Consider the following 20,192-nt stretch of genomic DNA (forward strand, 5'->3'; position numbering starts at 1 on the left):
TATTGGGCTCTGCTACTGTCCTCTGTTCTGGGCTCTGTTCTGTACAGGGCTCTGTTTTTGACCTGTGTTGTGTACTGGGCTCTGGTACTGACCTGTGTGTTGTGTACTGGGCTCTATTTTGTACTGACCTCTGTTCTGTACGGGGCTCTTTTTTGTACTGACGTGTGTTGTGTACTTGGCTCTGTTTTGTACTGACCTGTGTTCTGTATTGGGCTCTGCTACTGACCTCTGTTCTGTACTGGGCTCTGTTTTGTATTGACCTGTGTGTTGTGTAGTGGGCTCTGGTACGGATCTGTGTGTCGTGTACTGGGCTGTTTTGTACTGACCTGTGTTCTGTACTGGGCTCGGTGAGAGCCGCTTGGTGTCAGCATACGTCCGCAGTAGAGCTCTGAGTACCGCAGTGTGTTTGTGAAGGCGGTGCTGCTGTGTGTAAGTGTGTATGTAGTAAAAAGTGTGTGTGTGAGTTTACGATCTCTGCCGATGGAGGGCCGAGCTCCTGTGTACGCCGCCCCTCGCTGAGAGTCGGCCTGCCATGTTGCTCTGTCTGTTCCGGTGTGTTTCTGACTGAGGCAGGGTCTTGGACACAGAGGAAGAAACACACGGAGAACGGAGCCCGCCATGGATTTTACAACTTTGCTCCTCTGGATCTTTACCATGGACAGTAATTAGATTGTTCCTTTGAACCCGCAGACCGTCCTTGACGTGTTTTTCTTTAATGAGGCGCTGTGTCCTCGGGTTAGGATCGGGACTGTGGCTGTAGAGGAACGCGGAGCTGCTGCTGCTGCTGCTTCACTGAGTTCTTTTTGGGGATTTGCCCATTTGAAAGCTAACTGACTAGCTAGCTAACATTTCGCCAATCCTACGCCTGTATTAGCTGGCTCACTTCCACGACACGGCACAGTAGTTAGCCTGGTTTAGCTAACCAACAGCCAGGCATATGGCATTCCCGTTTAGTTGAAACGTACATTTTCCTTTTTGCACTCCGCCAGTATCGGTTCGTGTGAGGGCGCGTTGATTTGTTTGTACGTTATCTGTCATTGTCTTGTTTTTTTTTCCGCAGCGAGTGTGATCCTAGCTGGCTAGCTCGGCCTGATATACTTGATTTTTTTTGTCACTAATGTGCCAGAAAATATTCACAGCAACTTGGTTTTGCCTCAAAGCCAGTCCTTTTGATCCATATTTGAGAATGGACGATGTACTCAGTTGTTGCTGGGCTCGATCATTTTAACGTACCAAGCTTTATAGGGATACCTTATAATATGATTTAGCTAATAACGACAGTCCTTTGGCTTTATTCGTTATAATAGCCGGTATTTATAATAACAACGGGCATTTACCTCAGTTTGTTAAGGACGCTAACACCCTAACCCCTGAACGTTAACCTTCTCCATTGCTGACATGGACTAATGTGGGATTCAACTTGTTGATCTCTGTCTGCGTGGCTGGCTCTTTGCTCTATGCGGGAGAGTTAGCATTCAACGTTAGCTCACAGCTCATTCTGATCCCTAGTGTCTCTTCCTTGAGCAGCAGCCGGATCCACCACCAACAAAAACACACACATTTGAGCCTCAGTGCTAAATGTGTGTCTGACTCTGAATAAACTATTCCTCGGATTCATTTCTGAGACCAAAAATGTCATCCCGGACTCCAGTTTTAGGTGTGATAGAAAATTCTTCTGGCCAGGTGAGACACTAAAGAACATTCATCCAACTGCTTCATTACAAATACACATTTACATACACACTGTATCTCTGCATTAGACCAGCTCACATGCTGTGATGTTTTCTGTCCAGTGTGGATTACACGTTTTCCTGAACTGAGCTTGTACGTCAGAAGTATTCCAGATAACCTAGCATGACAATAGATCTGTTAACATTGTTGAATGAAGTTGTAATCAGGAGAGTGGCTGACACTCTCAGCCTTTAAATATGAGACTTTAATACACAATCAAACTAACAAACAAATCAGCCATTTCTTGTTTGATATATTATCTTGCGTTCCCACCTTGTCTCTGCACTGATAACTTACTTCCTCATCAGCTTTTAAATGGCCAAGTTCAAGAAAATATTAATAGTTCCAGATTAATTACACGATTCACAAAAAAAAAAAAAAAACTTCCTTTTTGGGTGTATATCACTTTTCAGAATTCTCAGACTGTCATACTTGTTTTGTAAAATAAAACCCCAAAAACCTATCCACCAACACAATGAGAAGAGTCTCCCACTACAGACAGTACATTCACATTTAAGGTTACTGTACTAGGAGTCTGTTCTTTTTACCCAGATTAAGCTTAATCCTAGGATAAAAGAGCTTTTAATGGTAAATCACAGCTGACATTACAGTTAGTCCTAGACTTGGCACTGTGAAACTGGGCCTTAGAGGCAGTTTCTCAGACACATGCCTAGACAAAATAGGATTTTTCTTTGTAGTGAAAGACATTTCGCCTTGCAGTTTAGCCCAATCCTAGACTAAATCCATGCCCATAAAACCAGCCCTGGGAACTCCCTCTGTGACATGCTGCTGAAAATGAAGGTACAAGGCAGTCATTTGAATTTTATACTGCATCATCCTATTTTTATCTTAAGTCATGTTACCACATCATAAAAACTAAGCTCTTGCAATAATGCCTACATGGAATTTGATCCAGAGGCGGAAGGAGGAGGAGCATGTCTATGCTCATTGATTACTAATGCTGGTATGACTAATACTGACTGAAATTAGAAGTGTGTGACCAGGGTTAGCTGTACTTGAGCATGCGTTTAGCACCAGAATTTAAGGAGGCAAGAGATGGAGGCCTGTATTTTTTTTTTTCTCCTATATTTTTGAGAATCTTGTATAAAGAGCTCCCTCACCCAGTTTAAGGTGATCTAGTATGTCTGGTTTATTACAGGTTCAGAGTGAGAAAGATGAGTCAGTGCTGTTAATCATGCAGCTGAATTGTGGGTGAGCCTCAGCTCCATAAAAAGGAGGAGTGTAATAAAATGTGTTATAAATGTATATACTTCATCGGTGGTGTAATTTAAGTGTACTTTGATTAGATTTTTTTAAAAAATGATTTTCACAAAACATGTTGATTTTTGCTTTGCTCTATTTTGAGCACAGATCTGTTCATTTGTGGTCATTTTTATTCAACAAATAAATAGGAAGATATAAAATCACATTTGACAGAAAAAATCAAACACATTAATATTAATATTGCTGTTCATTTTGCTCTTTATTGGACTGTCACACCTGATCTAGTGTTTTTATAATTACATTGTTATTAAGAAAGTTCTCACTCTTGAGCGCTCAAGTTGAACTTGTGGCCTGACAATGTTGCCTCTCATGTTGAGACATAATTTTACAACACTACATGTACCAGTTACTTGCTTGATTTCCCTAGCGTTACATAGACCTTGAAATAGTGCCAAATGTTTTGATACCTAATAAAGCAGAATCAATAACCGAGAAATTGTTTTCAGAAGATGAGGGAACTGGTTTTAATATTGAGAGTTTTAAACAGGTTTGTAAACAGTTTTTGTGTATTTAAATGGGCCGTCTTTGATTGTAGGGAAATGCTGCTTTATCTAGTATGTGTATAATGCGTCTTTTAAGGTGGAATGGCATGTTTGAGGAAAGAAATGATTGTGCATGTCTGAAGTTTAACTTCTCTGTAGGTTTTTATTCTCTGTTTGAATTACCACAGAAACTTGTTTGTAACTCGAGTTGTTTAGTTGTGTAACGCTTTGGGTAACGCAGTTAGCCCTCTCCTGAATTTAGAGACAGTTCCACCCTGAGTAATCTGAAATCGAAAAAAGAAGTCAATAATTACCCACCTATGGGGTATGAATAGAACATTGCCCTCTTCTCGGTTCTTGCTTTTCCACGTTTGGAGGGCTCTGCGTTGTCTAAAATACTCCAGATACCCTTTCTCTGATGCAGAGAGAGGGAAATCCTAGCATACCAGACAGGGGCACGTTTTAACCCGTTTACAAACAGTCAGGATTCGTAAACACATTAGAGAGGTTTCAAGCATGCAGACAGACTGGGGAGCTAGAAGATTGTTTAGAATTTTATAAATGTCACCTTTTATTGGTTATTTTGTATTTGTGCTTTTCATTGTACATCTTCTCATTTACACTTCTCTCAGTCTCGCTTTTCGTTCCAAAGCTTTCTCACTTTTGAGTTATGCAGTCTCTCTTCATTTCAAAAAGCTTCTTGCTTGTGAGTTCTGGCCCTGTTTTGACTGGAGGGCAGGATCTAGTCACCCATTGGCTGTTGGAGATAAGCCCCACCCACTAAGTATATTTTAACTGCCCAGCTACATCTGCAGAAGCATAACCTGGTGTTCACATTACCATATGTTATGTCACTTGTCGCCATGCTGTTGCTGCTTGTCGCTGAACCGAAACTACATATCGCGTTCTCCCATAGGAAATGACTGGATGCTTGTTGCTTTGTCACCTGGTAGTGTGAAAACACAGTAAGAGTTGTGTGTATGTGTTTTAGATGGTAGTGGCTCTGCTAAACTGAAGGGAAGGGTAGAGTTGTGTGTGTGTGCGTGTGTGTGGTTTGGTAACTCTTCTTCTGCTGTGGTAGAGGGGCATGTGGTATGTACTTGGTGAGCAGCCAATGGCTGACTAGATCCTGCCCTCTTTTCCAAAGAGAGACAGAGTTAAGAAGTGAGGATGTTTTGGAACTGAAAGCGAGACTGAGATGAAACTGAGAAGCACAATGAAAAGCCCAAATAAAAAGTAAACAATTAAATATGGACATAATTTGTTAACATATACTTATTAATAACAGTCCTGCTTTATTCTGCTTTTTAGTTCTTACAGATGATGTGGAATGGTCCTTCTCATTGCAAGGATGAATGGATTTATAACCAGTTATGCAGACATGCAGGGGGGGTTCTTGTTTCATTGGTTCTTGTTTGTGGATGGGTGGAGGGGTGGACAACGTCATTGCTCAGTGTTATAAAATTCTACCGATATTTTCTGAATGATGTGCTCTGTGTGGTGTTTGGACACTTTGAGGAACTTACACGATGGGTTGAGTGTGGAGTCGACTCATTAAGTGAAATGGTCCACAAATCGAGTGCATATTCAAATCAATGATTCAAAACATTTTTTACAAGCTTGGGCTGCACATGCTCGGACACAGCATGTACACACAGCCACCGGGTAACTCAGAGACACACAGCTTGCCTTAAACACTGGATTTTACTTCAGAATACATGTTTGTGACTAAAAACTGAGCAATAATGCATAAAATGAGTCACAAAATGTACTTTGGATCTTTTATTGGATGTTTTATTGAGTGCTTTCTACAACGGATTGATCAATCACGGATCACTGGACATAGCAGAAAGCCACATGCAACCACATCGTAAGCCTTGATAAGAAACTGAACGAACTGCATGAAATGAATTGTGGGGGTGGGTGGAAGGGGGTGGATGGCGTTGTCAAGGTGGCCGCCCTACCCGTAAAGCACAGTGGGGAAACCCTAAGATCTACACTGTTTACCTTAGGAAAAAAAAGGAATTATAAAAAGGATATTTGGTTTAATCAGTTTTCAATTATGGCTGCATATTGCATTGTGCTTGCAGTACAAAATGTATCATGAAATGTCACAGTTTGATTAAAATACAACAGAGAATTGCATGTGTAGATTATCTGTACTCTGAAGTGGATCAAGCTTGTTAGGGAGAGAAAACACTATAATATTCTGTACAGGGATGGGAACCACTTATTTCCTGCTGTTAGTAGTTCCACTACTAACTTGGGCAGTATTCTGTGAGAGCAGGCATACGTTTTCTTACCATATAACAGAAGATGAGAATGAAATGTGAAAAAGTCTACAGTGGACTGTGCTGGTGTATCCTATCCACCAACACATTCTCTCTAAATCATATGGCAATACTTGCATGAGCAAATCTGTGCACAAAATATTAATATCCTGGATTTTAAAATTTTTAAAAAATTTTAAAAGAATTTTTTTAGCTTTCCTAACTGTTGTTCAGCTAGAATTGAAATACAAATATACCTTTCATACAAGAAGGCTATAAGGAAAAAAATCTCACAACATCTTGTCTGCTAGCCTACTGACATGACAGAATTTTCATGAACGTAATGCAAGAAATTCTCTGTTTATGGTCTGCTGATATGATCTGATTAGTCAGCATGCATGTAGTTGCTGTCCAATTATGGTGCTTTTCCACTGCATGGGATTGGCTCGACTTGCTTTTAGTTTGACATTGCAAAACCCTGTCTCTAATGGGAACCACAGGCTTTGAAAACCACAACAAACTCTTTACTCTTGTATTCATGTGTTATTTTTGTTTTCTGGACTGAAAACAACTCCGCACCCCAGCTCTCACAGATCAGATTTTCATGTTGCACGTTCGGCTTTCCCTGGAGATTTTTATCAGCAATTGACCCAAGAAGCATTTGTCCTAGAAGTAATGTTACGAGCTGCCGTTGTGAGCCGAGTAAAAATAAATGGGAAAGCTGCCGTAACTTCAGAGATTTTACAACCGGCGAATTTGTGCTGCTGCTCTGCATTTTATGGTGATTGATAGGTCTCTTGAAACCGTAATGTGGTGACGAGGTACCAGATTTGATAGAAACACATATCTCCAAAATTGTAACTTTACATGATAAGGAAAAAACTATCAATTGAAGTGAATGTAAAAAGAATTTTGGAGCATTTATATTTGTCAATTCATTAAGAATTTTTTTCATACAATATGAAGGACAACTGCTGTATTCACGTGATTAAGTAAACTAAAAATCCACAAAAATATTTTTGTTACACATACACTTTTTCCCTATATTGTACTAGATTATTTCCTATATTGGTACTAGAAATGTGCTAAAAATCAAACTTACTATGTATTAGGGATGCACCGAAATAAATATTTTTGGCTCAACTCTTACAAAATGAAACGATTGCCCGGAGGCTGAAGACAGAACACACTTTTTCATTCATTATTGCTATTTTTCAAGAAAATAAAAATACTAAACTGCTATTTAAAAATGTTTATTAAACACTAAATATTTGAAACATTCCATTACATACAAACTAAGCACAATATGACTTAAATTAAGAAAACAAAAATCTTTCCATCCACACCAGTAAAAGTAAAAATATATGTACATGATTTAAATAAATGCATAAAACAAACTACGACCATAGTATTTAACATACATAAAATAGTAAAAATAATGTAACATACATCTCTGTGTACCAGTAACAAAATATTCACATGCACAGAGAGACAGAATGAGAGAAGCTGTGTGCCTCACTGTAATGCTTGTAAACACAACAGCTTTGTTCTGTTCTGTTAACTCTTTCTGGAGTTATATTTGCCTCAAATACTTCAAACTGATTAAAAGCTGGGAAAATTCAACGTGTTCTGGTGACTCGCTTGTCGATAAATATCTAGTTTAAGTGGGTATTGCCTTTGAGCAGTTGCAACTAGAAATGTCACAAGAACTTACTTAGGTACCAAGTCGATACCGAAATTAAGAAAACGATACAGTTCTTGTTTCCTGTGGTTTCTTGAAGGCTTGGCGGATCTCCCAGACCACACAAGGTCACTATAATAAGCCTACATGCTAATAAGCCAAGAAAGCTAAAACACCAACACAAGGAATGATGTCGGCAGGAGAAGCAACAGGTCCAAGTTGGAAATATTTCGTCCAACGACCAAACAAATCTGCTGCATCTTGAAGCCTGAAGTGATCAGCAGCGACTCACACACAAAGCATACCAGCGCTTACCTTAGTCTGTTCACTACAAAATACAATTAAAATGTGATCCCCATGTAGCTTAGGCGTTACAACAACATGTCGGTCAAGTCTGTAATCCAATCAGGGGCTAAGTTATGGCGATGTGCAACCAACGAGGAGGGACAAACACAGACACATACTTAAGAAGAACGCATTCGGTTTCAGAGCGCAACAGACCACTCAGTGCAAAAGATGACTCAAACGGTTTTATTTGGCAGCCACAAGGTCTACAAACAATAAACAAGACAATGTTTTCAAATCTTAGATTTCTTTCACTAGCTACCTTTCTCCCACTGAGACCACTTAAATATATGAGGGATCTGAGGGAGGTTGCTTCACTTTACAGCCAATCAGGGTGAAGCTCCCACCTACCTGGTATTTAAAGGGGTAGGGTACTGTGTTAGAAACAACAGTAAACAAAACAAACAGGAAAAAAAAATAATAAATTGGACCTTTCTTTTTGAAAATGACATTTTCATATGAAAGCGTTTGTTGACATGCATTTTTTTGTCGTGGTATCAAAATTGGTATAGACAATAGTGGAATTTCTGTGGTATTGGTACTGACTAATACATTTCTGGTATCATGATATCCCTAGTTGCAACTAGCCCTGAAGCTGAGCAGTAAAGTTCCACTCTAGTTCCCCTCTACATCCGGAAACTAGAAAAAAGTAACAGCATCATTAAAAACGTCATTACTACCTATACACTTGTCAGTTGTTTCAATTATTCTGTGAAAACCAAAGGTGTTTTTTCTCCATTTTCTGCCAAATAATTCTGTGCATCCCTACTATACATTGTTGTTATTATTATTATTATTATTATTTCATATACAACCATATTGTTATCAGTGTTTAATGTAGGAATAGATTCTAGATGAGGATATTTATAGTCAGTGTTTTGAGACATATGGCACCATTCTGTTCATCACTGTTGAGCCCATGGTTGATCTTTTGCCATAGTCAGATTAAATTGACTCTGTAATCTCCTAAATTCATGACACATTATCATGTCACTACAGCAAGGCAGGACAACAGCAGTGCTGAGATCTGAATGAGGATTGAAGTCGTTTTTTGTTCTTTTTTTGGGGGGGCAGTTTATATATTTCTAGTCATTCACATTAATTATTAGTTCTTTCAAGTATTAATGTTTTATTTTTTTCACCTACTTTGTGACTATTACTTTAGCTTTGTGTTATTTGACTTTTGACCAGAACCATGTATGGTAATAAATAAGAGTTAGGCGGTAGCATTAAAGTGGTATGGGATATGATACACTAGCAGTGCGTCCTTGGCAGATTGTTTGTGTTTCATTCGCATTGATTGTCATGTAAAGGTAGGTAAAAGATTAGGTGAGAACGGAAGCTGTAAAACTCCTTTTTGCCCTCCCTCTGTGGATGTGACACAAAGAGAGAGATTAAGATATCCATTCTTCTTAGGATTTGTTCTGACAAGCAACTTATATCCAATATCTGATGTAAGCAGGAAAGATTTCCTGCAGTCTGAACAGGAAAAGCCCATACAAAATCCAACATTTCCCTTATGATTTAAGTCACAGATTGTGTGTGAATTTAAATTGGATTTTTAAACAGGCAACCCAGTTCAACCTTTTCATTCTCTTTGTTACCCGATGCTTCTTAATATCAGTGTCTAATAGAAATACTTTTCCATGCCACACCTTGAACAGCATATCAACACATGCTTTGTTACTATGACAACAAGTATTGCTAACCAAGCGAATGTGTCTGAAATCTAACCTTACACACATAGGTGTTTTGTTCATTGGGGCAATGGTTCGACGCACCGCCAAAAGGGAAAAGGAGAAAACCCACCTCTGCATCACAGTATCACAATCCAATCACAGTTAGGTTTATACACCCTTGCCTCTCAGTATCACAGTCCATAAAGCTGTAGGATGTGTTCCAGACAGTCCTGCCTCATTTTGTGATGGCAGAATATCGCTCTGACTCCTCTCTCAGACTCTCAATTTTAGCTTCCCTTTAGCCTTCAGTTCATTCTCTGTAGGTTCCAGGAGTGCTTGCTCCAATGTACGTTTGTCATACACAAATGGCCCCCACCTCTATTCCCTATATTATTCACTGAAATGAAGTATATAATGAATAGGGCACTGATTAATTTCAGGCACAAACCCTGTACAGCTAATTGGAGCTACCAGAGCCATGTAGAGATCACAGCCAATGATCTGTTCAGTGTGGCTACCGTAAACAGTTAATTCATCTTTTAGGCTTTATGAATCTAATGGTTATGGTGGTATTTCTACATGAGGTGACCACAGAAATAAAACTACTCAATGTTAGAGGACAGGGTCATGTTAGTTTCCTGATTAATTGCAATTACAATGCAATGTGCCATGTGTCTTTATGGCTAGCTCTTAATTTACCCAGTGAACAAGCGGTCATTTCAACCATTGCCCCCCTGAGAGATTAGCAGGAGCTGCCACTGTTTACAAACTAGATTTTGTATCTTTCAGATCATCTTGTATCTTTCTGTCTGGTCACACAGACTAAAAACAGAATTAAAACAATATTGATTTGCTCTGTCCTGTGAACAAAGCCTCTGAGCCATTGAAATATCTTATTTCATTCCCCAATCAAAATCAGAAAAACATGTCAGAGCAGCTTGCTTTTTCATTTCTGTTCCTGACCTCTTTGTTTGTGGATTTGATGGGCTTTACCATCAGCATAACATACAGTATTTCTTTTCCTGGAGCATCAGACCCACTCTCACTCAGTATACATTTTACTGACCAAAGAATTGTGTAGTTGGTACCCTACTAGGAATTTTATGGTTTAATACATAATTATAAGAACAATCAAAATTACCTATTTGTAGAGCAACATGTGAGCAAGTCAGCCCGTTTCTACTAGGCAAATGGTCCCTAAGTTGCAAAAAAACAACAGCAAAAGGCCAAATACAAGACAAATAAACAACGCTTAATGTGACTAAAGCTGTTGTTATAGTTTCCAAAGCCCTCTGTTAGAGACTGTATTTTGCAACGTCATCAGCTACATTTTGGGTTGGGGGGCTTTATAGTGGAAAACCAACCAGGGTCCAAGTGAGTTGAGTCCAGTATATCAGAAGAAATATGCCATAAGTGAACTGAGTTTGAAAGCTTCAGTTTCCTGGTATGTGTTTCCAATCAACAATGTACAGTTCACTGAAAACAAAAAAATTCCCCTCCTCTTAATGGAGGTTCAGACAAAGTTCAGATTGGTTTTATGGAAGTGACCAGTTACCAATGACAGACTGACATATAAATTGTGGACTCTAACATTGTCATATAGGTAGGCTTATACATTTTTGCAAGTTGAAAGGGTGGGAGAAGTATTCTACAATGTTAAAATAAGTAAACAATTTAATGCTGTGAATGGAGAAAAAAAAATACTAGATTACTGGAAATTTATGAAAATCATGAACAAATGACAATCAAGGCGTGAGTGCAGTCTACAAACAGGACCAGTGTTTATATAACCACACTCTTCAATTACCCGGATATGTTGTTGAACAAGACGGTCCACTAGAATGACAAATTAAACTTACATTGGGGGATAAACAAACTATTGTAATACTGTGTAGGTTTAGGCTCTCATTAGTTTTTCTGTAGATTGTAATTCATTTCCAGGTTTTAAGTATTTTGGATAAGATTTTGGATACATTTATGGTTCATTTAGTTTGTTTTAATGCACGTTGTTACCTGGTAAACTCAGCACATAATGTTTACCAGCTGTTAGTTTTTCAAAATGAGATAGACTGCAAGTCACTTGTTTGCAGTTTTTTTTTTGTTTTGTTTTCTTTGTTTTGTTTTTTTTTGACAAAATAACTTTAACAAAATATCAGAAAATGGCCTTGCGGCACTGTGTAAATTAAATGAGTAGAATCCAGCTTCTTTCTGTGGTTAATTATTGTTCATATTAATCTAATTAATCATAATTAAATAATCATAATTAATTGGCTTTAGACAGAAACATGGAATAAATGTATATGCCATATGAAGATTTTCAGTCTTTATTCCCAACTTTAAAAGCCTGTTATATTCCTATTTATTCCACCTTTGATTTCACCTTTGAAGTTAATAGAAAACTTGGCCTTTCACCTGCTTCGGCTAGCTCTAAGGAAACTTTAATTTTCCGGAAGAACTTGTGGCTGTGAGCACTTGTACTCAAGGACAAAGTGCTCACACCAACAGCAGCTCCAGCTCTTTTTGAATAAACCTTTTTGAATTTGTGTAGTTGCTTTTGGGGATTGCCGGTTTCTTTGTATATTCCTTCTATTGTAACAAGTCAATACTTTTTTTCTCAAAATCTGCTTAAAATATGCCTTCAGGTTTAGTTCTGGTTGACAATGTTGTAGTACAACACTTTGTTGCATTTTTCAATGCAACAGTATGCTAAAAAGTATTATACAACCTCCAGTCATCTGTTTCTTAGGTCAGTATGGCTCAGATGAATAAAAGTTAACCAAAAGAAATTACCCCTAATAATATAATGAAATGAACATTAAAAACACAATCTCTTGAATTCTTAACTGATTTGTATGTTCAGATATTCCTTCTTTGGGCATTAATAAAAAGTAAAATGCTGTAAGGTTTGAGAAACTATCGTAACTAACATAATATTTTTTATTTTATCATATTTTCAGCTTTGTACCTTCAGTTAGACATGACCCTTTAAGCAATTACACTGTGTCTTTAAGAGAAGCTGGTAAGCAAAATTTTGCTATGAGCTGCAGGGCTTGGAGAGGAAAGCAGTCTTGGGATTTTAAAACAGATAATCACTGGACATGGATTTTCTGAACAACTTTTTCAGGACCAATGGAAAAAACCCAGTTGGACTAGTTTATTCCAGTTGAGGTGTATAAATGGAAATATTCTATTCCAGGGTTTGCAAACTCATGACAATTGTATTACAGGCTTAAGAGGAGCTAGCCAGTATGCAGAGCAACAAATGGACTCAAGTCTGTAATTGAAGAACCACACTGTGAACCTGTATAATGAGTGGAGATGACAGAATGGACAATGAGTGCAATAACAAAAAGGTGATGTTACTGTTATGGATGGTCAGTGTAGCTAGCAGTATAATCACAGTACTTGTGTTTTGTCCATGTCATTCAGCCAAGCCACACACACACACAGTTAACAGTGTGTACAAGACGAGATGAAGCAGAAAGCGTTCTTGCTTAGTCTCCTAATTTCCTACATTTTGTTTGTTTATTTATTTATTTATTTATTTAAACAGAATTTGGATGAAATCAGAAAAAATGCTTTGTTTGCTGATACAAAGAGCCTCTATATGTTCAGTTGACTAGGCTTTCTTTTGTTAAAGTTGATCTGTCTCAAATGTGTGTTGGAGCCAGCAGGGCAAATATGAAACCTCTGGCTCTGGAGTGTGTTGTTAAGATAATATCATGTAAGCTCACTGACCAGCAGCCACTGTAGCTCAGAATTACATGCTACTTTACATACCTTACTAAACCAAACACACACACAACCATAAATGTACAAATTCACTCATGCCAATTCATCAAGGTTGAAGAGCCACACAGTGTAACTGAGAGTTTACTTTCAATAACTAGCACAAGGCATATTACAATACCTACAATGATGAATAATCTTAACAAAATATGTAAAATAACATATTTGTTGTAAATATGAAAGAAAATATAGACAGAAGGCTTTGTTTAAACAGTCAGTCAAATCAATCACAGTCCATCAGACGAATCATGTTTTTCCTTTATATTTGATGCATATCTTGATCTTTTCCTGGTTACACATTAAACAATGCCATCTGAAAATGTTTGTACTTTTTATACTTACTTACATTTTTATAGTTTTATTCAAATTTTTCAGTTAATGATTTCAGATTTACAGTATTTTAAAATAGATTAAAGTCAATGTTCCCTGTTGTTGGCACTTTTGAAATGTGTACTTGCTGCTGAAGTGTGCGTTTGTGTGCACGAGCGAGAGGGAACAAGCCTTTCCAGTTAAGTTGGGCGTGAAGCTGACCGGAGGGAGTGCTGGGGCTTTCATGGCACATGACGTCATGTTAGGTTTTGTATGCGTCTGTTTTTGGGTGTACGTAATACAGAAAGATGAGTCAAAACCTGCTTTTCTGCCGTTTGAGAGTAGGTCATGCTTAAGTCTTGGCCAAAAAACAGAGTAAGGCCTAGTTGTGACTGTGTTTCAGTATCTTTTTCTCTATTGTATTATGCTTTTCTGTTTGTATTACCAGGAGAAATAAATACGGTGTCCATGACTGCATGAAAATAGCGGTGTGTGTTTGTGTCTCTTGTTGAAGATGACTGTAAGATTAGGTTGACACCACTACCTCACAATGGTTTTTGAAGCCATTGACAGCATTGTGTTATTTGTTTGTGTTGTTCTGCAGCCTTAACTGATGTTTTTTTTCTTTCTCTAATATATGTGTGCATATGTATTTATATTACTTTATCCCTCTTTGGATGTTGTGTGTTTGATGTTTCTTCATGGACCATAGTATTAAATATGAAAATTGTTACATCTTGTTTCCTTAAAATTTTTACATACATGGTTTATGTTTCAGGTTTGTTTATACATTACCTTGTCATACACAGTTGTCTGTGTATTTATAAATTTAGTTTCATATTTGTGATTGTGGGTGCTACAGTAATTTCAAATTTAAAAATTACAAGCAAGGCTTGTTGCATGCACCATGTTATTAAATTTGTGTTATATGCTTTTTTTTTTTTCTGTAGAAGTATTAGTTGCAGTTTCATGCTGAACTTAAGAAGACCATGCACTGCAATCACAACTGAGCTGTGCTTCTATTATGGTGTACCACAATTAGTCCATGAATAAATACTGGTTTTACAGTTTGAGTATTGCATAAAAAATATTCTGTTACTCTTACATGCCTTATCGTAACCATCCTTGTGGCCATAATTATATATTCACTGCACTACTTCTGTGCAAATTCTACCTACCTCTGTGTGATATATCATGATACTACAGTGGTTTGGTCACATTTAGAATGTTGGACTGTCTTTCCATAATCTTAATTATCTTAATTCAGTAACCCCTTAATCTTAATTCAGTAACCTCTTAATCTTAATTCAGTAACCTCTAGCTACTCACTAAGCATGGGACACTTAAACATGCTTAGCTCGTTTATGCGTTCTTAACGTGTTACCAGTCATATATATATCAATGTTATTTGTTAGCTGTTGACAGTTTCCTGAAAGAGGAAGAGATGGGGAGAGAAGGGAGTGGTGTGGGCAGCTAGAGAAAGGGTGAGAGGCTGCTGAGAACAGAAACAAGGTCCAACTGCTGTCTATTTGTGTCCTTGGCTGTCACCAGGCTCAGTTGGAAACAGAAACAGTGTGATATTTATATTCTACATCTATTACCTTAAAAATTGGAGTACATTCCTTTTCCACTTATAATCACTGACAACATTTAGAACAAAAAACAGTGACAAATGTAAAAGAGGCTATAAAAGAGTTCAGTATTTCAGGTGTGTGTATTCTAGTAATAAGTAGTTACATATTAAGTAGTATCATGAACAGTTGTTACAACAAAGAAAAAGGTAAATATTACTATGGTAAATATTTAAAACAGTTGGGTTCTGTTCATACAATCACAGATTTTTGCTTTTTTAATTTCACTGCACTGACTTTACACTTATAAATTTGACAAATTTATTATCACTTTCATAGACAATTTGCTTTAAAATTAATATTCTTTAGCAAGAATGAAAGGAGCTGTCACAAAGCTCCAGGGCCCTGAGATTGTCGGTTCGAGCCCTCCTCCAGGTGACTGTCTGTGAGCAGTTGTTGTGGTCTACCTGTGTCTGCATGGGTTTCCTCCGAGTGCTCTGGTTTTCTCCCACGGTCCAAAACACATATTGGTATGTAGTTTGTTGACTCAAGTGACCATAGGTGTGAATGTGTGAGTGTGTGTCGCCCTGCAAAGATATGCGGTAAAATGAATATATATAAATAAATGGCAGCAGCCCACTGGGCAATTATTCCCCATGTGCAGAATATGGCACCATTTACAGTATTAAATAAAGGGTTTTTTAGTTGTTGAACCTGTCTTGGAGAGAGTAATGTATTTAAACTTCTGTGTTTAACTTCTCTCTAATACTACCTCCTATTATTGATTATTTCTCAGGCTGCTCAGGGAGTTTATTTTTTTATATTTGAATTATATTTTTGGCATTTGGTAAACGTGATAAATTTAATAGTATAATTTCATGAATTTTTTGTATGTACTTTTAAGTTGTAATGGAAGAATCAGATTTTATAAATTCAGATTCATAAATTTAAATGTAAAAATGTAGGTCTCAAAAAATATGAATCTACAGCAAAAGGTCCACCATCCAGGATTCTCAGGAAAAGTAAACATTCACAGTGTGGTTTAATGCAGCGTTAACACAGCACATTCTTATAGCCACCAATCACAGAGCTCTCACACCCATCCCAATTCCTGCCCTGAGCCCTAAGTCATTCCTTGAAATGTGCACTTTGATTACATTGTATAAGGGTGAGTAAAAGGGGTGCAAGTTTTCAAGGGATTGGAGCGCTGACACACTTTGCCTAGTGTCTCTTCAGCTGTGTATAAAACTAATGCTTAAACACCATTCACTGCTGTGTTCAGCTGAGCTGGACTCAACATTACTGAGTTTTACTAGACACTCAGGCAGAAATGTGTTGAAAGTTGTTGAGATAATTTAACAATCCCTTATTCTTTTATGATGACATTTCTGTGAATATATGCTATATGAATATGGCCTTAGATTAAACATTTTATGTGGGTCAAGTGCATTTTTTAAAATACACAAAGCATGTGTGTGTTTGTGAAACAGTGGGCAATGAAGTTGGTTTTCTTTTAGTACTCTCGATTTGTGACTGTCACGTCCGGTAGTTCAGTGGATGTGTTTTTGTGCTTTTGTATATTTACAACCAGACAACTTTTTTCAAATTTTTTTTTCTTTAGTTTTCTGCCTGTCAAAGTTCAGCTTTCAGAATGTGATTATGGCCACTTTCAGTTAATGATGAAGGGAAAGAGTGAGGGATCTAATAGTAAGGTAAATAAAAGTAAACATGTTCAGAGCACTGCTGCGGTGAATGATAGATCTCCATAGCAACGCAGCACTCACAACTCACCTTTTTTCTTTATATAAAGAAAGTGTAGTGTCTGTGTGTTTAAGAAAGCGAAGAGAAATGTATTATGCTGTTGTTTGTAAATGTATGAGGTTTCTGGGCACTTAAGTTTCATACACATACACAGTCTTGGGTTTGTGGAGAAACTGCTGTGGAAGCTGAAAATGTCAGTGATGATATAATGGCGGCCATGTCAAAACAGGTCCAGCCTGACCCTGCTGTTCTGCTCTAGGATTAACACTGAATGTGTAGCATTACCACAATCACCCAGGTAACACCAGGGCTGTGTCTCAAATACTCTGCTGTAGTGTACTAGTCACCTTTTTTTTTTTTTTTTTTTGCACTTGTTTCCATATTACTTAGTATGAACTGAAATGGTATTTGAAACATTCTCTGAATTTTATAAAAAGTATTTTTTGTTTCAACAAATCAATCAACCTTTATTTTCATTCGGAAGTACGTTGTAGACGAGGATTACGAACTTACAATAAAGGGATTGAAAAAAGAAATTTTAGAAAGCTTTAGAAAAAGAAAAATTTAATATGGGAACTTAAGATATACAAGAAATAATGTAACCAAAGTAACGAAATCAAGTAAAATGAATCTTAAAAGAGTACAAATCACATATAAAACCATAGTAATTAAACTCATAAATGAAAAAATAAGAGAGGAACATAAAAGGTTAAGGCAAACAGCAGTAACAAGCTAAAAATAGTAAGAGACTTAAAATTGTGAATGTCGCCTTTAAGACACAGAACAGATCCTACCCCAGAATGTCCATTGCCTCTTACTGTCTGACTGAGATTGTCTCAGAGCAGTATAAACCAAGTTTCTTGGCTGAGCCCTGGTTGAATACTACAGAGCAAATGTAGACTGTTGATTGGGCTGTGTACTGATGGCCAAGAATGGATTGTGAAGTAAGTGTAGAAGGTGTTATGTCTAAGAGGGAAGATTTCTTAGACAGGAATAAAGAAGCAGTTGAGTCAGGATATTAACTCTTCATTTGTGAGGAGAAAACGAAAGACAACACAAAGTAAAGAGAGAGAGAGAGAGAGAGATGTGTGTGAGTCAGTATGAGTGGACTGTCTGGATGATGTAATGATAGTTCCACCCATTCAATGCTGCTTCTGTATCAGCTGCATGAAGACACACACACACACACACACAGGTCTAAAATACACCTGCGTTAAACACCATGCTGTACTGTGTGTCGTCTGCGTGTGTGCACGAATGTTTGTTGTTTTTTTTTTTGTTTGTTTGTTTTTTGAAAGTGCAAATTTACTTATTTACTGCATGTTGTATTAGACCTATGTTTAGTCTTAATTATTACATAAATCGTTACATTTGAGTGTACCGTAGTTACAGTACTGTGCAAATGTCAAAAACCATATTCTATTCCTTTAATTTCCAGTCAAAACACCAGATACATTTTAGAAGAGGTTAGATTTAAGATAACTCACTTGCAAGATTAAAGGGACATCAAAGAAAAATACGTGCGAGTTGAAACTCTATTGAAATGTGCACAAAATATTACCAAGGAAGCACCTGGTACACCATACATGCTGTCGTCGTCAGACAAACTGTATTTCTAATTCCTTGAAAGATTTCATCTTCAATAGTACATAATGCCTTAATGCATCTTCCTATTCATTTTTCATGAAAAGAAAACTCATCAATATGAAAAGTAATGAATATAAAATAAATCAAACAAGCTGCAGGTGTTTTCAGAAAAATAAACCGGTCACCTCAGGGCCCAGACCTTAATTATTCAAAGTGTTAGAAATTACTTGAAACAAGAAAAGTAAAAGTACATAAGCAAATATATAGAATGAGCTTTGGATGTGTGGAAAAGTATGCATCCGTCACTACCTTATTTACAAAGGAAACATGAGAGGGAGAGAGAGAGCGCTCTGCCCTCTAAAGCCAGAGTTCTTAATTCACTATCTGTAGGTGTCTTCTCTTTCCATTTGCAGTGTGTCCTCCTTTATTTTTTGTACAGCAAACACCTCACTCTTTTTTTTTTTTTAATGACCTAAAGAACTTCATCCAAGGATTGGACATTATCACATTTTATCATACTGTCAGATGATTTCCAAGCATCAGCATTGTAAATGGTAATTGAGATGTGGCACCTTGGTGTCCTTCTTGCTGCAATTCAAGTCTTTTATTTGAAAATTGTCATGATATTTTTTTGTATATCATCAAATAAGTGCTCATCAGTAAGCAAGTCTACACATTACGGTATGACTGTGTGTGTGTGTGTGTGTGTGGCCTCACTACATTTTTGTCAGAGATATTGGAGATGTTTCTGTTATATAAACAAAACAGTACCAGGGCTATAGATAAATGAATCAGGCCAGGAACAGTTGATGGTTTATGCACTGTTTACTGTCTCAGGTTGCACTGACCAAAGCCCCAGAAATGAAAACTGATGGACATTTTCCTGTTTTTATTTCCTTGTGACTTTATTTTTCTGTTTTCAAGTCAGAAAGCGGATAATGGGTCTGCTGTGCCAGAACTCTTTATTCTCTACTGTTTTTTTAAGCTTCTTTAGTTGGACACACTCACGGATATAGTCATAGTTTGTCCTGAAGAAATCATAGCTAGTATAGTTGGTGTACTATTATACTATCTATACTGACTATTATAATTATATAATGGCATAATATTTAGTTTTTGTAATGTGGTAAATCTGGGGGTTTAGGATTGGGAGTTGTGTTTGCAGCTTTTAGGTAGTTTATAGGAGTTTGGATCATCTGAGTGAATTCTTATGGGAGTATATTTCATTCAGCGTGATATGCTGCTTTCATTTTTTATTTTCCTACTCTGATTCTACTGGACATCTGTTAATGTTGATACACATCAGGTTTGACCATGTTTTTTAGGCTAAGCTCTTTCAAGAGCAGTATGTTAACGTTATTTCTATCCATTAAGTCACTGTACAGCAGTATATTCCAGAGTTTTTTCAAAAGTGGACAATAAGCTTTGTAACTTCCCCTTTAAAAGCTTTTTGGTGCAAGTGTAACAGTGTTTATTGGACAATTAATTGTTGGGAAAGTATCTGTAATTAAGTCAGTTGCTTCATAAACTTGCCTTTGCATCAGCAGTTTAACCCAAAGTGTTGTTAAAGACATGCACTGTGCACTTTATATTAAATATCTAAATATATAGACCAGTTTGAATTGTAAATTCACAGATTTTAAATTATTTATTTTTGACCAGCATATAGAGTTGCACGAATTTAATTAAAGTTTATTAACTAT

General features: G+C 37.1%; 1 protein-coding gene across 9 annotated transcripts in view; it reads left to right on the top strand.

The window, feature by feature from the left end:
* The first annotated feature begins 270 nt into the window (after positions 1–270).
* mark2b (MAP/microtubule affinity-regulating kinase 2b) overlaps positions 271–20,192 on the top strand; it is a 53,257-nt gene continuing 33,335 nt past the window's right edge. For 4 of the 9 annotated variants that reach the window (XM_066680625.1, XM_066680628.1, XM_066680627.1 and 1 more), the window contains exon 1: positions 272–1,683. In XM_066680625.1, the coding sequence (XP_066536722.1) occupies positions 1,633–1,683 (51 nt within the window). In that variant the 5' untranslated portion in view covers positions 272–1,632. Of the gene's footprint in view, positions 1,684–20,192 lie in introns of all 9 variants that reach the window. The other 5 variants (XM_066680626.1, XM_066680632.1, XM_066680631.1 and 2 more) reach the window with 3 other exon arrangements.

This window comes from Hoplias malabaricus, chromosome 9, assembly GCF_029633855.1.
Source record: "Hoplias malabaricus isolate fHopMal1 chromosome 9, fHopMal1.hap1, whole genome shotgun sequence".
Lineage (NCBI taxonomy): Eukaryota > Metazoa > Chordata > Actinopteri > Characiformes > Erythrinidae > Hoplias > Hoplias malabaricus.